The sequence below is a fragment of the Sus scrofa genome, chromosome 1 (genome assembly GCF_054392235.1).
Source record: "Sus scrofa isolate SSC_HxYL_T2T_F1_AM1 chromosome 1, Sscrofa_HxYL_maternal_Yorkshire_Landrace_v2.0, whole genome shotgun sequence".
In the NCBI taxonomy this organism is placed as follows: Eukaryota; Metazoa; Chordata; class Mammalia; order Artiodactyla; family Suidae; genus Sus; species Sus scrofa.
This window is the reverse complement of record NC_139383.1, coordinates 160,379,969-160,402,539: the sequence shown is the minus strand read 5'-3', so window position 1 is coordinate 160,402,539 and position 22,571 is coordinate 160,379,969. Positions and strand designations below refer to the sequence as shown.

The following is a 22,571-nucleotide window of genomic DNA, read 5'->3' as shown; positions in this document are numbered from 1 at the left end:
AAACTGTGGTTTGTATTCACATTTTGCCAGGGGAAAGGGGATGGGTGGGGTGGGGGAAGTCATACTTTTTTGCCTTGGATGCAGTCGCCAAGGTGTTAGATTTATTTATGTACATTTATCACTTTCAAAAATAGAATTTTATGCATTTATTCAGAAGCCCAGAGAGTGCCACACAGACCTTCACAACCTAACACTCTGGGAAAGTGTTCTGAAAGTTGCAGTTGTGTTGCACAAACTGTAACAGAATGGGTTGCAAGTCCCGAATGAGCCTAGTGCCCAGCGCACAGTAGGTGCTCACTAAGAACTGGGAGAGTGTGTGGACGGTGAATGTATATGCAAAGCTATTCTTTCTTTTGTCCTTTCCTCTGCTGCCTCAGATTGTCCTCTTGAACAAGGTGTATCTTATGCGTGTAGTGACCTGGGAGAAGAGTCACAATGCTCTGCCTCCCCGTTCCACAACCCTGCACATCCGGCTTCCAGCATCAGCAGCAAAGTGATACATACAGTAAATTATATACAGAGTACATTGAATACTTGTCTTACTCATCCTCTGAGGCTGGAGAGCAGGCCAAGCAGGGCCCCCTTTCACAGTCAAGTTGCCCCGTCCTTAGTCAAGCCTAGACCATGCCTGTCTCTGGGGTTCCTGCAGCACCTAGCACCCGCTGAGCTATGATGTCGACCCCTTGGCCAGCTCAGGTGCCACCCAAGGGAACTGACTCAGAGGCAGGAGAGGTAGGAACCTGGCCAGGCCTTCTGCCCTGCAGGTGAACTGATTCCAAATGGTGGCTTACTAAACCAACTGTTCTCTCTTTGGGGAAATTTCAACTTGAGACAAATTTCAACTTGAGCAGAAAGTGGAAGCAGACTCATGGAGGACACAAAACAGGCACCAATGCTGTGGACTCCCCAGGTGACAGTGAGTCATCTGAGGGAACACTGGCCCTCGAGGCACCCAGCTGTCCCTGGGCACCTCTACCAAGCCCCTGCGTGCTTCCCTCTCTCCCTGGGATCTAAGAGCCTAACTGGGGGCTCAGAAGACACACTGGCTATGGTCCTTACCCTGGAGCAAAGTGTAACCTGTGAGGAATCAGGTTTGTGGCTAGGGAGCAATCTGCAAAGCATCCTTTACTCAAGAAGGAATGGATTGCAGTGCCGCCTGCTGGAGATATTCAGATGCGCACCCTTGGGTTTAAATATGAGCCGCTTTGTAAGGCAGGGGTCTTCAGACAGAAATAGCCAGGGGCAGAAGACTTTTAAAGAAGGATCCAAAAGTTTTAAGATCACCAATTCCAGCTGCCCAAATTTCACATCTATTCACAGAGTCTTCATGAATGGGGTTAGTGTCCTTACAAAAGAGACCCCAGAGAACTTTCTGCTTATGTTGAAAAGACCACCCCCATCTATGAGAAGCTAGCTCACTGAATCTGGTAGCAGCTTGATCTTGGACTTCCAGCCTCCAGATCAGAAGAAACAAATTTCTGTTGTTTATAAGCTACTCAGTTTTTGGTATTTTTGTCATAGCAGCCTGAAGAGATCAAGATACTCAATGCCAGGCATGTTCTAAGTTCTGTACTAATTCTTTAAAAGCCAAAATTCTCCAAACGAAAGGGCAATTTGAAATACAATTTGAAAGTATGCTATTAGAGAATGCCTCCTTACTCAAGGCCACCTGTCTGTTGCATATTTTGCTTTCTTTCAAGGGCAGGAGGTAGAAAGTTCCATCTGCTGACAATTAACATTATATTTTCAAATATAAGGGTTCTACATCAAGATAAAAATTTGCATTTTCTTAACTTTTATTCAGATTTGCAGGAGAAATATTTTCATTAACGTTTCTCAAATGATTATTAGGTACTGTAAATGCATATTCAGTTTTAATTTTATCTTTTATTAAAGTATATTGATTTACAATGTTGTGGGCATATTCACTTTTTACTTGTACCCAAGCTTCCTCTTTGCTCTTATTTAGTACCACCACATACCCGTAAAATTTTAATAAACAGGTAATGTGTTACAGATTTTACTCTAAATCACTTTTTGCCATGTTTTTCACCAAATTCAGTCTCATTCCATCAAGAATCTCATTTATAGATAGCCGAACTAATTTTTTTAAAGCCTAATAGATTTGAGTGAAGGATATATGTCCAATAAATTCAAATTACTTACAAAAGTGTATAATATATGTAGGTGGTTTTTAATCAATCATGTACTACTAATAATTGTAATAAGAATTTAATCTAGAAGAGAAAAAAATTAACAGAATTTTCTAGTTACAGGAAAGTAAATACTGATTTAAATTTTTATACATATTGTACAAATGTATAAAAGTATAACAGTATCATTAATAGTATCAAGTATAAATGATATTTAATGATTTATAAATGAAATGCTGCAATTAAAAAAAATTCTGCAACGGATATTGATGAAAACAGAATTTCAAGGGAAAAACAAACCATGTAAAAATTTAAGTAATCTTATTTAAAAATATTTACAGGATGTGAGGAACTACATCCATTCCAACTATAAAATTGTCATTAAAACTACAACAACAACATAGAATATGGGAAGGGTAAAATCTTTCCCAAATTTTTTGGGTGATGCTCTAAAGGAGATAATCACACCCTCGGAGAAATAGTAGACGCTCAATAAGTAAATGGTGGGTCTACTTTCTTCATTAATTCCTAGGATTACTGGATCTAAATACTAAAATAATTCCTCTTAGTAACGGTGAAGGCTTGGTGAACAAAGTGCCAAAGATACGTGAAACGGAAACCTGTGTGACCAGGAAAACATGCTTCAGGAACCCGCGGGAATGGGGACTCTGGGTAGGGGGGTGTGGGCACCTCAATCCCGGACCACTTCACACAAAACACTACCTCTCCAACCCCACGGTTGAGGCAAAAGGCGGAAGACCAAAGTAGATCGCCGCCGGGGCTCGCGCTTTTAAGCCCTGGCCTCCCAGGTCTCAGCCTCGCCTCCTGCCGGCGCCGCGCTCCGAACAGCGGAGGGCGGGGCGGCGCAGTTTCCGGCCAGGTCCGGGATTGGCGGACTGCACGGCGGCGAGGCGGGGATACGCCAGTGCTCCGGTCGAGGTCTGGGATTGGTGGATGGGGCGGCTGCGGGGCGGGCCCGCACAGGGGGCGTGACCGAGACACGTGGTGCGGAACCCGAGCTGTAGCAGCTGGCTGGTGAGCGGCCTTCCCGGGGAAGGAGGTCCCTGTGGACAGGGAGGTTCCTGCAGGCGGCGGGAGCAGGGCCGAGGCCGGGAGCGTGGGGTCCAGGCCGCCTCCCGGCAGGCAGGGGAGACCGGTCGCTGCGCGGCGGGCCAGGGACCAGGCCAGCTCTGAGGGGCCTGTGGCCGGCCCTGACGGGAGAAGAGGGCGTCCACTCAGAATGCGGCCCGCTCCAGTCAGAATGGGGTCCGGGGCGGCGGCGGGGAGGACGCACACTGACCCGCCTGTGAGCAACCCCTCCCCACCCCCGCCCTCCGCAACAGTGAGGCCCGCAGAAAACTAAAGCCTGTCTCTCGGCTGCAGAGACCTTTGGCGGAGGCCTGAGGTTGGTGTTGCAGGACGGCCTGCGCTCAGGGTCGGAGGCCCGGGGTCAGGGTCTCCACCCTCACTTAAGGCTGGGAGGTTGCACGTGGCTGCCCTGAGGCAGTCTCCGGGAGTGATGCTTGGTCCTGCGTCGGCCTGTCCTGAGTCCTTGGGCCTCCGACCCGCCCTCGCCCGCGCGGGAACCTGGTGCTGACTCAGCGACCCGGCGGAGATTTTATTTATGCCTTTGTCATCCCTGGTGTTTGCAGGGAGGGGTGGTGAGGAATAATTTTGTAGAACTGTATGTTTGGGATTAAAGTTCTAGATTGAGCAAATCAGAGGTTCCTACTCCTGTTGCAGTGGTTTTTACACAGAGCTGAAGCCCTCATTCAAGAGTCCCTTTACTTTTGCATGTGCCTTGAATTAAGGAGGTCAGGATGGAGCCTCAGAACTGAAAGAATCTTTGTAGGGATTGCTGGGTGGTTCCAGGTGGTACCACCAGCCCTTCTTCCCCTCACTGGAGTTTCAGTGTTGAAGTTACTTTACTCCCCAGGAACCTTAGATTCCAAGAAGGGAGTGAGGCTGGTGTTTACTTCCAGACAATAGGGTTTGCTTTTGTTCACTCCAACTCAATGCTTTTACCCTAATAAATGGGGTTCACCAGGGCATATAAAAGTGGTCCCCATTTAGAGTTCCCTCCTGGCTCAGCAGGTTAAGTATCTGGCGTTGTTACTGCTGTGGCTCAAGTCATTGCTGTGGTGGGGATTCTGGGAGCTTCTGCATGTCATGGTGCAAGTCCCCCCACCTTAGCCCCCCAGAAAAAAGTAGTCCGTTGTAATGGCTTTGGTACTGGCCAGTTGGTGAAACAGGAATAACTGTGCATGGGAGGGAGAAAGGGGCTCTGGCCTAACCTCTCTGACCCAGTTAGCAGTTCAGAGATGTTGTTTTTCCACCTGGTGAGGTGGCAGGAAGAGCTGAATAATCCAGTCTCTGTTTACTCTCCTTTGGTTAAAGATTCAACTTAGATAGCTATATATTTGACTTTAGCTGGAAGGCGATTGGTTAACTGGGCTGCAAAAAGCATAATGCTAATGAGAATATATCACAGTGAGCATGGAATTTGTGCTGTGTAATGACCAGGAACTCAAATGAAGAGTATCTGGTGTAGCATATTGTTCTGCTAAATAGGTTTTCCTTTATGATTGAAAATCTGACTTCTATGCAGTGTATGCATTTATGAACCTTGTCTTCCAAAAGGCTGAAACAATCTGAGTTGGCAGGGAGATATTTAACTGTTTCATGCTCTGTTGTGGTTGTTGGAAGAGGATTGCCTTTACTAAACTCAAGCTGCACATCCTTGATCTGTTGAGCAGCTACCAAGCTTACTATCTCAGTGGACAAAGTCTGTCCTCTGTTTAGAAGTCACTTCAGAATCCTCTACCAAGAAGAAAATTCTCTGTAATTCGGTGTGTCCATACACAGCCACTTCTCTGGTGTCCCACTTCAGAGCTACATGGATGTGGTAGGGTCTTGTGACTCCACAGCTGCAGTTGTGAAATTCTTCCTGTCCCTGCAGTGCTGAATTTGCTCTGAAAGGAGTCACTGAACTCCTTTCAGTCAGTGCTGAGGTTTGGGTTTTGCCATTTGATGGAATCTGAGTTGTCCATTGAAGGAAGTGGGGGAGAACCAATTTTGAAAGCCCCATTTCTGGGATTATTATCTTTGTTTCGTCTTGATTGCAGTTTTTAAAGATGATGAATCAAATGATTTCTTTTCCCCTGAATCTGTATGGTGGAGCATGACATAATGGGTCTCACACTGGAGTTAGAAAATGCCCGTGGGAGGCCAGACATTTCTTTATTTTCATCAGACCTCAGTGGAGTTTCCCACGCTGTCTTGGTGGTTTCTGGACTCTGGTTGTTAGTTTCTCTAAACCAAATCCACGTTCCCTCCTTGGGCCTTATTTACTGTGTTGTCGGCTTGTGGTGTGCAGACAGATGTGACATTTTTGCTGGGAGCCTTGGAGAGATTATTTCCTTTGTGGTGATAATAAGGGAAAGTTCTCTGTGTGCTTTAAGAGAGAAAAACTAAATTTTAGAAAGTATTTTAAAATGTCGGTGTGTCAGTGCTACTGGGAAGTACCTCCTTTTAATTTCCATCAGATTATCTTCCCCTGGGGCCCTTCCTTCAATTACCTGCCATTCTGAAACGTGATTCTTTGTACATTTTCCTTCTGAAAAAAAGAGATCAGCCTGAGCCTATGACTGCTTCCTAGAGCCCTTGTCTCTGCCGAGGTCACTTCCTGGAATCCTCGTGACTGCTTCAAAGTGCTGGCGGTGGGTGGAGTCCAGTTTCTGATCCTGAACAAGTGCCTCCCAGTCCTTTCTCGAGACTGCACGGACAGGTTGTTCTTCCTTCCTAGAATCTCCAAGGTCTGCGTCGGGGGGAAAGATGCCAGCCCTCGCTGCTCTGTTTAAGTACATTGATGAGAATCAGGATCGCTACATTAAGGTAAGGGAATATTTGTTCTAATAAAGTGCAGTTAGTCTCATGGAACTCAGAGAAATGTTCAAGAGGCTAATAAGAATTATGCCGTTCTAATCAAGTCTTAAAAATATTGTCTAGGTGGAGAAAGACAGATACTGAAAAAGTTGAACCCAGAGAAGCAGAGGGTAGAAGGGTGGGTGTCAGGACTGGGGCAGGGAATCAGGGAGATGTTGGCCTAAGGGTTCAGCTTTCATTTGCAGGGTGAGTGAGTTCTAGGGTCCAGTGCACGGCATGGTGGTTACAGTTCACAGCCCTGTGTGGTGCTTGCAAGTTCCTGAGAGTAGATTTAGGTGTTCTCACCACACAAAAAAAGGTAACTAAAAAATGGGGATTGTCTAGAGGTCTTTTTAGGGCCCCAACCGTGGCATATGGAGGTTCCCAGGCTAGGGGTCTAATTGGAGCTACAGCTGCCAGCCTACACCACAGCCACAGCCATGCCAGATCTGAGCCACGTCTGCAACTTACACCACAGCTGATGGCAACGCTGGATCCTTAACCCAATGAGCGAGGCCGGGGATCGAACCTGCAACCTTATGGTTCCTAGTCGGATTCATTTCCGCTGTGCCACGACGGGAACTCCTAGAGGTCTTTTCCTCTGCCTTCTCATTACAGTATTTAAGTTACTCTTGGCTTTTGAAAGAAAATCTTAATACATGTTTCTAGAAATAGCAAAGCTAATTCAAGATTTTTGTTTATTTTTGTGGTAGATATAGATTAAGAACTATTTTTCATTTAACATGTTTTAAATGACTTGATAATGTTACCTATTAATGTTTCTTTTCTTTTTTTTTTTTTTTTTTTTTGCCTTTTCTTGAGCCACTCCTGCGGCATATGGAGGTTCCCAGGCTAGGGGTCTAATCAGAGCTGTAGCCACCGGCCTACGCCAGAGCCACAGCAACATGGGATCCGAGCCGCGTCTGAGACCCACACCACAGCTCACGGCAACACCAGATCCTAAACCCACTGAACAAGGCCAGGAATCGAACCCGCAGCCTCATGGTTCCCAGTTGGATTCGTTAACCACTGTGCCATGGTGGGAACTCGTATTAATGTTTCTTGATGTTAAATTAACTTAAAGAACCATGCTTTAAAATTATTTTTGATAGTCCTATTTCAGACGAAATCTTTATAGTTCCCATTCTAAAACTTATGTTTCAGAGAACTTGGCCATTGTCAGTATGATAAATAAGCTGCTTAGGACTGTGAAAATTTGGGTATTTCCTGTATCTTTCAGTTGCAATTTTGTTAGGTTCAGCTACTGATGTGTTTATGGAACTTTGTACATTTTGCACTCATGTCGTGCTTTGTTGTGGTTAAGGATTTTCGGTCCTGCTTATAGTTCCTGGTCCAGGGTCAGGACATACAGTTCTTTTTCATCTTAAACAAAAAGCAAATAAAATGCTTCTCTTCTGGGTCTGGTCACCATGCTCCAGATGGAGTGGCCGAAGGTAGCAAGTGAGCTTTGTGGGCCTGAAAATGGCATGCCCATGAATACCTGCCTTCCCGGAGGAGCACCTTTTCAGAATCCCTTTTGCTTGTTATCCACAAACAGAAACTTGCAGAATGGGTGGCCATCCAGAGCGTGTCTGCCTGGCCTGAGAAGAGGGGTGAGATCCGGAAGATGATGGAGGTTGCCGCTGCCGACATCACACAGCTGGGGGGCTCCGTGGAGCTGGTGGACATCGGGAACCAGAAGGTAGGAGCCTGGTGCACTGTGCACCGCACAACCTAACCCAGCAGGTTTGCTGAGGAGGTGAGAACACGTGGTGAGTTCTTACATGCCTTTGCTTCAGAGAGCCTACTGGTCTTTAAAACAGACAAAAGGGGCCTGGCTTGGATGCTGAACTGGTTTCCTGAGCTGGACTGGGTAGAGCTTTGTGATACTCATCTTCTTTGTCCAGCAAGGAGAACTGTTGTCAGTTGTTTGGGAAGTTAATGTAGTGGCCATTCTAGACAGTAGCTGATGTTCCTTCCCAGAAATCAGGTGACTCAGACAGGAAGTTACACTCTGCCCATTAGAAGTGAAACCACTAGAGACTCCTACTCACACCCACTGTGGCCCCACATCCCAGTTGGTAGAAAGAAAGCTTTTTCATGACTTGGCTTCTGGAAAAGAGCTGCTTTATGTGTGGGGCTCGGGATTAGTTGCACTTTAAAACAGGAATCTGACAGGTCCTAACTAGAATGGACAGCCTCACCTCATGGTACATTTTCCCAGTGTTTTCCTATCAGGTTTCGGTCCTGCGTGTTTGCAGTGCTCTGTGTGTTGCAGGGTATGGCTGGGTCAGGTTGGGTTTCTCCTGGTTCTCTCGCCTGATTGATGAAATCATAATCCTGGGGCTGCAGGGGTGGACATTCACCCCAGTCTGCTCTTTTCATAAATGGAAGGACCTGGAGGTAGGGGGCTCTGTCTCCCTGGGAACCAATTAGAGGTCCCTGGTGAAGGAGGTTAAAGTCCGGGCCTTCCAACGCCCAGGGTCAGTATTGTCTGTGTGGGATTTCTTCTGTCCACAGACTTTTTTTTTTTTTGTCTTTTTGCTATTTCTTGGGCCGCCCCTGCGGCATGTGGAGGTTTCCCAGGCTAGGGGTCGAATCGGAGCCATAGCCACCGGCCTACGCCAGAGCCACAGCAACGCGGGATCCCAGCCGCATCTGCAACCTACACCACAGCTCACGGCAACGCGGGATCGTTAACCCACTGAGCAAGGGCAGGGACCGAACCCGCAACCTCATGGTTCCTAGTCGGATTCGTTAACCACTGCGCCACGACGGGAACTCCCTGTCCACAGATTTAATAGTTCACCTAAGATTACTTCAGAGCCATCACAGCTTCCCCGTGCTTTTCCCCACTTGAGGGGAGAAGCCAAGTTTCTTTGTTTTGTTTTCTGTTAGGAACATACTTGACTTGCTTCCTCTCCCATTAGCCTCACACATTGAAAAAAAAAAATCTTGGTGGCAAATCTTTAAGCGTTGCTTCATTAGCATAGATAGGCCTGTTCTATTTAATGAGGGCATTACAGTGCAATTCTTTTTTTCTTTTCCTTTTTTGGCTGCCCAGCAGCATATAGAGCTCCCTGGCCTGGGATCAGATACAAGTCTCAGCTGAGGCAACTCTAGATCCTTAACCCACGGTGCCCGGCCGGGGATTGCAGCTCCGTCCCAGTGCGAAGATGCTGCCAGTCCCTTTGTGCCATAGCAGGAACTCCTACAGTGCAGTTCTTAAGAAAGAATTTTCCACAAAAGACTAAAATGACTACATGCTGTTTGAATTACATAAACCCTTTTTGTATCAAGGGATTGGCAGTATTCCTCACTATTAGGGAAGTTCTGTGAGGTCCTGTAGCGTGAGGTCAACACACATGGCCTTCTCTGCTCTTGGTTCATTGGCGGCCTAGTTGCCCTTTGCAGGAAGCAATGGGGACTTGGGCAGATGTGGAGTTGACTGTCATCCTGTCACCCGTGTACACCCGGAAGCTGGGGTGTCTTCAGGCTCACAGAGGAAGGGTGACACTGGGAATCCCACCCGGGTTCTAGTGATGCCCTGGGAGCCTGGCCCCTGTTGCTGATGGTGGGGAGGCTGATCTAGGATACTTGGGTCAGGTGGGGCCTGCCTGCAGCCCAGCTGCTGCCCCGGGCAGTGGGATAGATGGTGTGCCTGGTCAGTAAGTGGGGGAGGCCTGGTCCCGAGGGCCTGCAGAGAGCCATGGCCTCTGGGCCAAGAAATGATGAAAGGGCTCTGGGTGCTGGTGCAACAGGTCAAGGGCTGGGACGTGGATTTGTTTGGTGGCTGTGGGATGGGATGGAAAGGAGGGAGAGAGGGGAACTCTTTGTCACAAACTTACGCCCAGACAGTTGCTCTGCAAGAGGCCAGCGTGTTAGCCCTGTGGACACATGGCTGTGTTTCAACCCCAGACCTTGTTCTGATATGTTGGAGGAGTTGGGACACTCATAGAGCCTATAGTTTGCAACGTGCATTTCTGTGAGCCCACATGGCTTCTTGAAAAATGCTAAAATATTTCAGAGGAGCTGCCTGGAGTAGAAATGTATTTAGAGAAAATCTGTTTTTCAAAAATCACTTTCTTATGAGACAAGCCAAGGGCCAGCAGTGACGAAGCACCCTGTGTCATGTATGACCCGGACAGTGGGCTTGGTTTAAGGAAAGATTCTGTGCCCTGGTGGCTGCAGGGTGTCCTCATGAAGGCAGGCCCAGCCCTGGGGCAGCTCGCATAGGTGGTGGTAACATGGAGTCAGAGGGCTGTGCGTGGCAGCTGTGGCATCAGCAGGAGTAACTTAAGTTGGCATTAGGAGTACAGGGTACTGGGAAGAGGAGCTCCATGTCCCCCAAGAACTCGGCTGCCTGGCACGTTCCCCGGTGGTGTGTCCTTAGAGGTGCTGAGCACCCTGGCCCAGTTTGAGGAAGGAAACTTAGCAGCCCGCACCAGCCTCGTCCTGAATTCTTGCCATTTTCAGTTGCTGCTCATTTTACATCTTAATTGTAAATTGCTAGTGTAGCCTCATTACCATTTTGGTTTGTGTGTTGTGTTTAGCCAGGTATGTTTTCATAGAGTTGTTTCTGGTGAGTAGACCCATACATAGGTATGTGATGGTTCCATGGTGAATAATCTTTGCTCTTGCAGCTAAAACACAGGACATCCCTTCCTGCCATCAGCGGCACTTTGTAAGGACCTTGGGTTATCCTGTTAGGACTCAGGTGTGGTGGTGGAGGTGGGGTGGGGGGAGAGGATGGGGTACCCCGTAGTTTGCAGGGCCTTATTGGCCGCGGTAACATAACAGGTGGAAACACTGAGCTGTCAAAGTTGGACAAAACCTGAGTTTGATGTGGATCTCGGCCCTGACTTGCCTGCATATACCTGCATTTCTGCTTTAGATAAGGAGAGAATCCCATGATTAAGATGCAGTCCCCTGTTCGTAGGGGATGGTGGGAGACTGGTCCAGCCTTTGGGAGAAAGCTCAGAAGTGCCAGCTACTTCTGCTTGATTAAGTCTGGCTTACTGTGAATTTCAGTTCATCATACCTTGGTCTACAGTCTGTTAAGCCAGTACCTAATTATAATCTACATAGAAAATTCAAAACGGATCTTCTGCTTTAAAATTACAGTAGTGGGAGTTCCCGTTGTGGCTCAGCAGAAACAAATCCAACTAGTATCCATGAGGATGCAGTTCAATCCCTGGCCTTGCTGAGTGGGTTAAGGATCCAACGTTGCCGTGAGCTGTGGTGTAGGTCTCAGACGAGCCTGAGATCCTGTGTGGCTGTAGCTGGCAACTGCAGCTCCGATTCAGTCCCTAGCTTGGGAATTTCCATATGCCACAAATGCAGCCCCCCAAAACAAAACAAAACAAAATAGCTAAAATAAAATAAAATTGAAATTCCCATAGTGGCTCAGTGGTGATGAACCCGACTAGCATCTATGAGGATATGGGTTCGATCCTTGGCCTCTCTCAGTGGGTTAAGGATCTGGTGTTGCTGTGAATTGTGGTATAGCTCTCAAACGTGGCTCATATCCTGTGTTGCTGTGGCTGTGACATAGGCTGGCAGCTACAGCTCCAATTGGACCCCTAGCCTGGAAACCTCCATGTGCCGCAGGTGCAGCCCTAAAAAGGCAAATAAAATAAAATAAAATTACAGTAGTGTTATCCATTATTTTAGAAAATAATGAATTAAGTTGCATCCCAAACTCAGCCTTTGTAATATGTTTTGTTACATAAAAGTTTTTTTTTTTTAATTAGGCTTTTTTTTTTCACTTCAAAAGGGCATATTTATTTACAAAGGAACAGAGTATAAATGTAATAAGGAACAAAGGAAATAAAATGACAGGTGTACCTATTAACATAGCAAGTGTAGACAAAACTCAGTAAGAAGATTCTTTAAACACATCAATACTCTAGCATTTAAAGGTCAAAATCAGCCTCTAAGAATAATTCTTTATCATCTCAGGAAGATTTTTTAGGAGGTTCAATCCATGACTCAAAAGATGACTACTGTAATGAATTATAATTTTATATTCTTTGAAAATCTCCAAGTTGCTAGAGGCCAAGTAAATAAGATCACTACCACTCTAAAAGATGCAAAGGTTCTTAATGAGAATTAGTAATTACTTTTAAGACATTGTTTTTTAAAACCTAAACGTATTATCTTCTGTTGAATAGTACCATACAGACGTAGTTTACATTATTTTCTTAATTCATTAAATGGTTTCTGTTACCTTGTAATGAGATCTTACTATTCTCTGAGAAACATTAAATCATTTAATATTTAGCTCTGAAGAGAATCATTCAAAGTTTACATTCAGCTTTTGATAATATTAACATACATGGGGGAAAAAACACATCCATATACCCAACTATTTTCAGTGGCCAGTTAACTGCTGGATCTTCTAAAACTAATTAGCCTTTAAAACTTTACCAGGCTGCCTGCAGTTGTTAAACATATTTCAGTCTCTCTGCTCTGGATTATGGGAAAGTGTATTCTTGTTAATTAATGACTCTGTTGAATAATATGACCTTGAACTCTGCAATAGAGGGTGATTGATGCAAACAGATAAGGGCCTCTGAGGGATGTAATAGACCTGCCATAACACCTTGACACCAAGGCTGTCCTCTTTTGCTTCTTCCCCACCCCCCAGCTCCCTGATGGCTCGGAGATACCGCTTCCTCCCATTTTACTTGGCAAGCTGGGCTCTGACCCGCAGAAGAAGACGGTGTGCGTTTATGGGCATCTGGATGTGCAGCCGGCAGCCCTGGAGGATGGCTGGGATAGTGAGCCCTTCACCTTGGTGGAGCGAGACGGTAGGAGCATTTCCTGGAGGAGCGGGGGGGTGGGGGTGGTGTGGACTTCATGTTTACAGAGTCACACTTGCTTCAGGACGTGCATGCAAGGTGTCCTTTGGCTGTTTCTCCAGAACCAGTTGTTTTCACACAATCTAGAACTTGGGTTCTGGATGTTGCCTGCATGTGTGCCCGTCAGGGAGCCTCAGGCGGCCTGTCTGCCTTGTGCAGCCAGGTCTCTGTGACCCCAGCTCTGCTGGGCTTCCCTCTCCTGTGGATGCTCCCTTGGGAAACACAGTCTGCACTGGGGCAGCACAGCCTCAGCGACCTGGGATTAGATCGGCCCAATTGGCACTGCTTCTGTGGTGCATCTTAGCCACTCCCTTTGGTGCCTATGGAGGCACAGCCTTGGCTGGACCCTCTTGCCCAGATGAGGCTGGCGGTGACTGCTCAGTGAAGCTGTTGAGGCTCCAGGCCAGGCCCGCAGGCCCTGGAGTGGAGGCTGTGCCTGCTTTGTTCCTCTGATGTCCTGGAGCAGCCCCTTGTCTGTGCCTTGTCCCCTTGGGCTGGGTCCAGACTGTCTCAGCACATACACAAACGTGTCTCTGCAGGACACTTTGGGCATCTATGTGGGGTCCCTGACTCCACATCAGTGGGTCACTGCTACATCTAGAGCAGAAAACTCCTGTCTAAAGCTCAGCTCTGAGGAGGTTGACCTCCAGGTGGCGGCAACAGTGCATGTGCTCGCTGGCCTTGATAAAACCTGGGCTTCTTCTGAGTGTCAGCCTGCATGTCTCCTGAGCTCCCCCGTACTGCCTTCGCTCTCTTGCCCTTCTCCCCTCTTATACTGGCTCCCAGTGACACCTGATCCCACTCTGACCCATGGTGACCTCAACGTGCCATCTCTACTTGGCTCCTCTCAGGGACAGGGACTCAGTGGCGGGTGCCCCCCCTTCTTACCTCCTGTCCTCTCCTCCACCTTGACCATGCCAGCCCTGGTCACCTGCCACGCCCTCTGAGGGGCCGCTAATCAGCCCTCCCTGACCCCCAGCCAGACACATAGACACGCAGGAGACTGGGAATGGGCAAAGCTGGAACAACTCCTGAGTCCAGATCTGCTGCCCTGCAGACACCTGCTGGCCTGGGAGCCGGAGTAGGGGGTGTCCCGCACTGCCCCTACCACCACGAGGTCACATGGCTAGTGTTTGTCACAGGAACAAGGATGCGTCTTAGGAGAGCTCTTTAGCTTTTGTGAAAAGCAGATTTTTAAAAATCGCCAAGATGGTGATGGCTTTAATCCTCACACCACTTTAAGATGGATCAGATTTTACTGTCAAGCATTAAAAGCAGGCTAAGAACAAGTAAGTCAGAGGACTAGCCAGGACAGATGGAGGCCGGGGCGGGGGGAGTGGGGTGGGTGGTGCTCTGTCCTTCCTCTGCCCTGGCCTCCCCTGGGCTGTGCACATTGCAACTGGGAGGAGGCTCCAGGCTTGTCTCCCCAGCTGCCCTTCAGGGTGGCTAGCTCCTGGCCCAGATGCAGGAGTGCAGAGGGGAGGTGACCAGTTACACTGGGAAAGGCAGTGTCCTGTCTGTTAGTTTTCAAAGTGATAACCAAGAGCATTTTGTAACAAACATAAGTTCAGTTGTTCATCAGGTTGTGGTGGGGGTGAGACATGGTTGTCTTAGATGCCAGCACGTTGTCGTCCTGCGCACGACCAGGCTTCCCACTGCCAGGAAATAGATTTTAATCTTGTGAAATAGATTTTAACAAAATGGCAAGTGGCTGCAACCCCCTGGAGTAGGGCCTTCAGCCCTCGCCCTCCAGCTCTGGCCAGCCCATATCTGCGTTGTGGGAAAGCTTGGCAGCACCCACGTGACTGACTCTTAGAGGGAGCAAATTTGCCGAAAATCCTAATGTGAGTGTTGGATGGAGACTCAGGGCTCCTGATAGGATGGCAGTGGGGCTTCTGGTTTGAGGAAGAGTCTCAGGACAGCCAAGTGGTTGTTCCAAGATGTTGCCAGGTATGTGACCCTCACTGTGGGGCTGCTGGTTGCTGTTCTAGGCAAACTGTACGGAAGAGGAGCAACGGATGACAAAGGGCCCGTGGCCGGCTGGGTGAATGCCCTGGAGGCCTTCCAGAAAACAAATCAGGTGCGCCACCCACATCCAGCTGCAACTCTCCTATGCTGTCTGCTGTCGCAGAGTGGGACTTTCTGTTCCCAGGACAGCCTGTAAGGTCAGAGGTCATGGGCTGGAAGATAGCCAGCTCCCACCCAGACTGCATCAGTGCAGTGCAGCTGGGTCACACTTCAGATTATTAGTCGTTTTCCAGCATTAGGAAACATTAAAGATGCAGCGGTTTTACCAGTTCAAAGGTTCATCCTGTGGGTGACTCAGCAGGGACCCTGCCAGCAAGGAAGTGAGAGTTCTGGGCAGTGAGTGTACCTGGGGAAGGGGTGTGTGCTGGCATGTGACCCAGGCTTTGTGATAGTGGACAAACCCCTTACTTCTCTGTGTGGTTTTTATCCTCCTAAAAATCTATATGATTTTTAAAAACATATTTCCATAACTGAAATAACTGTTCCTTGTTGAATGTTTATAAAATACAGAAAAATAGAAAGAAAAAGTGCCTAAAATTCTAACCCTCAGAGACTCCGTATTTTGTTAGTAATGATCTTTTTTCAAAAAAAAATTTTAATCTAATTGTGATTGTACTATGTAGACAGTTTCTGCATCTTGCTCTTCTTGTGTAAGAGAATGATAAGATAAGAATGATAAGAATGATGAGAGAGTTTTTATTGGGATGAGGAGTGGCTCTGAAAAGGGTTCAGGTGTGCCAGGCTCCCCTCCTCCAGGGCCCCTGGGGTCTGGCTGCAGGGGGAAGGCAGCCCTGTGCAGGGCAGAGCCTCCCCTCACACCTGCCGCAATGGGGGTGGGGGGGTAGAGTCCTTCTAAGGGTGACCATGGCTATGGCCACACCTGGAGACAGAACTTTGTGACTGCAAAACGCTTGGTGGCTACCCGTCTGTTGTTTCTAAGAAATAAAAGTCTTTGAGCGCTGCATGTCTGTCGTCACCCCATCCCCTTCGCAGGAGGTTCCCGTCAACATCCGCTTCTGTCTGGAAGGCATGGAGGAGTCTGGCTCTGAAGGCCTGGACGCACTCATCTTTGCCCAGAAGGACCAGTTCTTTAAGGATGTGGACTTCGTCTGCATCTCCGACAATTACTGGCTGGGGAAGAACAAGCCCTGCGTCACCTATGGGCTCCGCGGCATCTGCTATTTTTTCATCGAGGTTCGTGAGGCCCCCCCCCCAACACACACCTGCCCCTCCCTGCTCTTCCCTCACCTGCCTGGCAGCACAGGCTGGAGGGCTGGGGCCAAGGGTCAGGTTCACAGGCTTGGCGCTGGGATGGTGTTGGTGTGTAGCCTGGAGCAGCTGGGGGAGGTGATGTGCCCACCTGCTCAAGGGGCCGAGCCACATGCCTCCTTTCCAGAGTTAAAATGTGCCCATCAGCCCTTGAGCTCTCACCCCTCCACCGAGGAACCAGGACATTGCCCTGGACGCAGAGGCCAAAGGGCTGGCAGGAAGGGCCAGGCAGCTGAGCCTGTCTTGTCATCCATAGATGGGGATGGGGACCCAGGGCAGCAGGGCCACTGGTGGTGTTGGGCTGTGTGTGACACCCTCACGGCAATAGGCTGCCCTACTGGGCGCGCCTCATGCAGATGCTCCTCTGGCTTTTTGAACACCCAGCCAGGAGGGCAGAAGTCTGAGCCGAGCAGGGCCTGGGCGTAAGGCTGCAGGGCCCTGGGTGTAGGCTGCCCTCCTGGTCTGCATCGCCCTTTCTGCAGGTAGCGCAGAGTCTTCTGAAACTGCTGGCGAGGCCCTAAGTGCCACATTTTCACCTGCACTTGGCATTTACAAGAGTGTCTTCTTGTCACTGCCAAAGTTTGGTGATTTAGGAAATACTTTACTTTGCTTGTCGAGGGAGCAGATTTTGATATTGAAAATTGTCTGTCATGGGAATGTTCTTTGCTCACTTACCATAACGCGGCAAAAGCAAGCCGGCCCTTGTATCCGCAGGTGGAATGCAGCAACAGAGACCTGCACTCCGGCGTGTATGGTGGCTCTGTGCATGAGGCCATGACCGATCTCATCACGCTGATGGGTGAGCACATCCGTCAGTCTGTCACTGCTGGTCCATCCAGGAGGGGTTGGAGCAGGCGTTGCTTCTGGGCTGTTGTCGGTAGCCAGAGCATTTCAGTTCTTCTTTTTCTCTCTGTACCTTCTCCTCCTACTCTCCCTCCTCCACTCACTGCTCCCTTTGAAAGACCCACGCATTTTATTTCTGCTTCTCTCCTCTTCCCCTTGTCACCAGACCTGCCTGTCTCCAGGGCCTAGCTCAGGCACCCCACCTGCCATGTCCCCTAGGGTCCTAACTGTCCTTGTTCTGTTTAGTCTTCTCCCTGGAGGGCATCTGCATTGGTCTGGTTTCCATAACTGGCCACAGCGGGATCTCCTGCGCAGTCTTGCCCTTTGACAGCGAGGCTTCAGCTCACTGGCCTGGCATCCTGGTGCTCAGCCTCACCCCTCAATGTACTGAGCCCTGTTCCTTTCCTTGGCTGGTGGAAACTTGATATTTCTGGGATGGTGTCTACTCTGCCCCCTCAGGTTTCCCTCCTCAGTGTAGGAACAGGTAGTTCTCATGGAACTTCTATGAAAAAAGAGCTCTGGGACCACGTAGTGGTTTTAGAGTGGGCTCTAGGCTCCAGCTCTCCACCTGTCCCTGGTCTGTGATTGTGGACAGATCGCCCACCTTCTGTACCCATATTTCGGGAGGTGACCCTCCTTGCCTCCCTGGGTTGTTATGGTAACAGAACAACAACCTAGGATGCATAGGTGCTTGGGCAGCGCCAGGAGATCCTGCGTGCAGGGCTCTCCCACCTGGGCCCCTGGCTGCCCACATGCTGAGCGTGCATCCTCCTGCTCTCCCCCAGGCTCCCTGATGGACAGGAAGGGGAAGATCCTCATCCCCGGCATCAACGAGGCCGTGGCCCCCTTGACGGAGGAGGAGCTAGCGCTCTATGACCAGATTGACTTCGACCTGGCAGAGTACTCCAAGGACGTGGGGGCAGAGACCCTGCTGCATGACTGCAAGGTGCTGCCATGGGCCGGCAAGGCGCAGTGACCCAATCCTAGGGCCCTGGGCTGGAGCGTGGGGGCTGGAGAGATGTGGGCATGTGAGCAGGCAGGGGGCAGACGCCGGGAGCACACATGCCAGGCAGGGAGCTGGCAGCTCTTAACATGTCAGTTGTCGACTGTTGACACCTTGAGGACTGGGACACATGTGCAGAGGCAGGCGCTTTCTCCGAGTGTACACGTGGGGGTGACCCATTTACACTGGGCCCTGAGATGATGTCAGCCGTTCCTAACAGAGCCACGAGCTGAGGTTGAAAGTACACAAAATGTAGACCTGTCAGTGGCAGATTGTATCATGAACCTTCTCTTAGTTAGCCAAGCTCCTGCTTTAGAAGGTCGGGATATAAGTTCACATGCAATTCAGCCAGCCTTTATCGGTCTCCAGTGACAGGCCCTGGGGATGCCAGGGGACATGGCCAGGCTTGGCCCTTGAGTTTCATCTCAACCCCTACCTTGGGCCTTGGGCACAGTGGACGGGACTGGCTTCACTTTCTTAGGCACTTCCCTCCTCTGTGTTCCATGGGCCCCAGATCTGGGGAGGGGTTCAGAGATGGCCTGGGCCTCCTCCAGGTACCTCAGCTCTGTAGTGGCTCTGATGTGGGTGGGGTGGTGACCTGCCCTGGATTCTGCGGGGCTGGCCAGAATGCTGTGACCCATGGGGTCAGTTTTGTTAATCCAGGTGGTGTAAAGCTGCAGGGAGGCGTGGATAGGATGCCCTTGCAGTTGTTCTGAGTGTGGCGTGGCCCCTGTGGTGGTGTGTCATGGCTGCCAGGGTGCCTATGGGCCAGCTCACCTGCCAGCCTTGCCGGGGTCAGCTCCCCCTTCCTGTGGGTGTGTGGACCCAGTTGGCAGGTCTCCTCCACAAGCAGACAGTACCATCCTGACCCACTCTTTCACTCTTCTGCAGAAAGACATCCTGATGCACAGGTGGCGATACCCGTCCCTCTCGCTGCATGGGATCGAAGGTGCCTTCTCTGGGTCGGGGGCCAAGACCGTGATTCCTCGAAAAGTGATCGGCAAGTTCTCCATCAGGCTCGTGCCAGACATGACTCCTGAAGTGGTCAGCGAGCAGGCATGTGGGGTGCCGGGACACAGGGAGGGGCTGCTGGTCACTGGCAGAGACTTTGACCAGGGCTCCTAAAACAGAACATCACAAACGTATACCTGCATGGCCCCACTCCTGGCTCTTGCCAACTTAGTAATTACCAGAATAAGCAGTTCACAAGCTGATCAAAGATACAGGCCATATAAAAAAGCGTCCAATGTAAGTGACCTTTGTCACTGCTGAGGCATGCTAAAATCTGACCTCTGACTTCATCCTAGGGCTTCAGGGCAAATGCTGACTTTGGGCCAAATAATCTTATGATGAGAGTCCAAGGGCCTCTGAGCCATGATAAGCAGTGGAGGGGGCCAGTTTCAGAAAGGAGGAGTCCAGAGGGCACAGACTCCATCAGCTGAAAGTCAGCCGGGCTTACAGAGAGCATTCCCCACCCTCCCTGAGGCATCATGGGCAAATGGAGTCAAGACCTCCCCTATTGGGGGTGCAGACTGAGGACTCCTCACCGAGCTTAGGACTGAGGATTTGTCATCACAAGGTGTCCCTGGGTCAGCACCTCGCTCTGGTTGGGGTCTAGATGTAATCATTTTTATAAAGCAAGTCAAGGAATATTTTTTAAAATCTTGATTTAGAGTTCCCGTTGTGGCTCAGTGATTAATGAATCTGACTAGGAACCATGAGGTTGTGGGTTCGATCCCTGGCCTTGCTCAGTGGGTTAAGGATCTGGCATTGCTGTGAGCTGTGGTGTAGGTCACAGACGCGGCTCAGATCCCGCATTGCTGTGTCTCTGGTGTAGGCTGGTGGCTATAGCTCCGATTAGACCCCTAGCCTGGGAACCTCCTCATGCCACAGGAGCGGCCCTAGAAAAGGCAAAAAGACGAAAAGACCAATAATAATAATAATCTTGATTTAAATATTGTCATTGGGAGTTCCTGTTGTGGCTCAGCAAGTTAAGAACCAGACTAGTATCCATGAGGATACTGGTTTGATCCCTGGCCTTGAATGATGGATTAATGATCTGGTGGTGTTACAAGCTGCAGTGTGGGTCACAGATGCAGCTTGGATCCCCTGTGGCTGTGGCGTAGGCCAGCAGCTGTGGCTCTGATTCGACCCCTAGCCTGGGAACCTCCATATGCCACAGGGGCGGCCCTAAAAAGAAAAAAGAAAAAAAATATATTGTAATTGTATGGGGGCATCTATGTAAAGGATGAAGTGCTTGAAATTAAAATTACCTTTTAAGTCCTGGATTTTGTTCCTTGATGAAATCCCTTTTTCTGCTATCACAGTTATGCAGATCAGTGTTTAGCAGCAGCAGCAGAAAAGTGTAGACCCATTATAGACCCACCGTAGATCCTCTTTAGACCCATTGTAGACCCACTGTAGAGCTGCTCTAGACCCGCTGTAAACTCCTGGAGACTGTGGTGGAGTAGATCACGAGCACTGGAGAAGATGCCAACTTATAAGACATCATGTCTGTCCTGTCTGTGGTTCAGGTGATAAGCTACTTGACCAAGAAGTTTGCTGAACTGCACAGCCCCAACAAGTTCAAGGTGTACATGGGCCACGGGGGGAAGCCCTGGGTGTCTGACTTCAACCACCCTCATTACATGGCTGGGAGAAGAGCCCTACAGACAGGTCAGTTGTTCTCCTTGGGGGCTGAGAGGCCCTGTGGGCCCTGTGGGCTCCATCCCTGTGCGGGCCGGGCCCTGCCATCTTTGGCCTTGGGAGTGGGGCCACTGTTCCAGGCCTCATGTGGGGTCTGGACTCGGGTTGCTGGACAGTCATCTGCAGTGGACCCCTCGCCTCATAGCCCTGGAGCTCACCATTTCTTTTATTCCATTCCCTCCCAGTTTTTGGCGTCGAGCCGGACCTGACCAGGGAAGGTGGCAGCATTCCTGTGACTCTGACGTTTCAGGAGGCCACGGGCAAGAATGTCATGCTGTTGCCCATGGGCTCAGCTGATGACGGAGCCCACTCCCAGAATGAGAAGCTCAACAGGTGAGGACAGAAAAGAGGGGCTGTCTTGGGGTCTCTGGGGTAGTTGAGGACTAAGGCCAAGACCCTGCTTGGAGGGCAGAGGTAGGAGACCTAACCGGGTATTAGGATGCCAGATGGAGACCTTGTACCCAGGCAGCATTGAGGAGCTATCATTAGGTATGGCACTTTCTGCTGAGTACCAGGTGTGACCCCATGGGCTCTGTTAAACCAGGACCAGGGCAGGTCCCTGGTGGGCAGGAGGATTGAACCTGCACTTGAGAACCAAGGCAAGTAGCACTCAGGGCCAGCACGCCAGGCTGGTGGGCTGTCCACTCCCAGAAAGGATGCAGCATGTTTGCCAGGACCTCAGGGCACCAGCCATTGTGACGACTGTTCCTCCCCATCAGGCACAACTACATTGAAGGAACCAAGATGATGGCTGCATACCTGTACGAAGTGTCTCAGCTGAAGAACTGAGCCCCACCTCTGCCCTCCACCTCACACTCTTCTGGCTGTTCAGGAAAGCGGAAGCCCGTCTCTCCTCTTTGCGTCTCATCAGATGCCACAGACTGCAGAAGTGGACGTGAGGGCACCTACCTGGCTCAGGATGGAGTTACCTATATGGGGCCGTGGTCCATGTTCAGTCCTGGGGGCTTGTAAATGACCCTGGGTGGTGGCTGAATGCTCACTGGTGGTCAGTGTGACTTGGTCTCCAGAAAAGAGCTGAGGCCCGAAAGCACAGGTTCTTCTGTAGAAGGTTCTGCCTGACGTCCATTTGGGCTAAAGAGCAGACTTGGTGCTTCCCAGGCCCAGCTCTGCCCCCGAGTCAGGGTCGTGCATGCTGGACACTTAGGGGCTCCCGATTCCTTGAGGGCCACCCTCTCTGATCCCTGCTGTCTTGTGCACGTTCTGTTGTTTTCTTTAACCGTTACTGGTATTTCATATCTTTTCTTTATTATGATTCCCTAAACCTAAACCTAACTAGGAGGGTTATTTGGTCTCCATCTCTGTTGCTAAATAAAAAGTAGGCTCTGGAGGAATTGCTGCCTGTCACCTTGTATGCGCACTGCCTGCATTGGCGGAGGGATGCCCTCATCCACAGTGCACTGTGCTGGGCTGGGGCAGGGCTCTCCTCTCACCCGTCCCACCCGTCCCTCCCTGTCCCTTATGCTGCCAAGCCACAGGACATCAGCCCAACTGGTTTAAACAAGACTGTCCATTGTCTCAGCTGATGGAGGGGACAAGAGTAAACTCTGCCAGGAGGAACCGCAGCCTCGTTTATCATAAAGTGTATGTTTTGTCTGCTCTGTTGACCATCTTGACTCATAGGCCAGGGAACAAGGCTGCTGTTTATTGGACCCTGTCACACCAAATACTTGGAACGGGATGGAAGTCGTGCTTTCAGCCTCCATGACGTGCCATACTTCCTGGGTCCTCCTCTGTCCCTGGAGTCACCTCCACAGTGACCTC

At 49.8% G+C, this 22,571-nt stretch overlaps 1 protein-coding gene across 5 annotated transcripts; it reads left to right on the top strand.

Moving 5' to 3' along the window:
• The first annotated feature begins 3,144 nt into the window (after nucleotides 1-3,144).
• CNDP2 (carnosine dipeptidase 2) lies at nucleotides 3,145-22,141 on the top strand. Of its 5 annotated transcripts, none has more exons than XM_084973166.1 (12): nucleotides 3,145-3,188; nucleotides 5,959-6,047; nucleotides 7,636-7,779; nucleotides 12,727-12,889; nucleotides 14,932-15,020; nucleotides 15,962-16,162; nucleotides 16,952-17,036; nucleotides 17,866-18,026; nucleotides 18,975-19,139; nucleotides 20,618-20,759; nucleotides 20,975-21,122; nucleotides 21,509-22,141. In XM_084973166.1, exons 2-12 carry the CDS (start codon nucleotides 5,988-5,990, stop codon nucleotides 21,576-21,578), a joined length of 1,428 nt encoding a protein of 475 aa, XP_084829292.1. In that variant the 5' UTR covers nucleotides 3,145-3,188; nucleotides 5,959-5,987; the 3' UTR covers nucleotides 21,579-22,141. The 5 variants fall into 5 exon arrangements, with proteins under 5 accessions (XP_084829292.1, NP_001230636.1, XP_020918104.1 ...); NM_001243707.1 differs by having other exon boundaries at nucleotides 3,148-3,188; nucleotides 5,781-6,047; XM_021062445.2 differs by having other exon boundaries at nucleotides 3,188-3,459; nucleotides 5,781-6,047.
• Nucleotides 22,142-22,571: the final 430 nt, after the last annotated feature.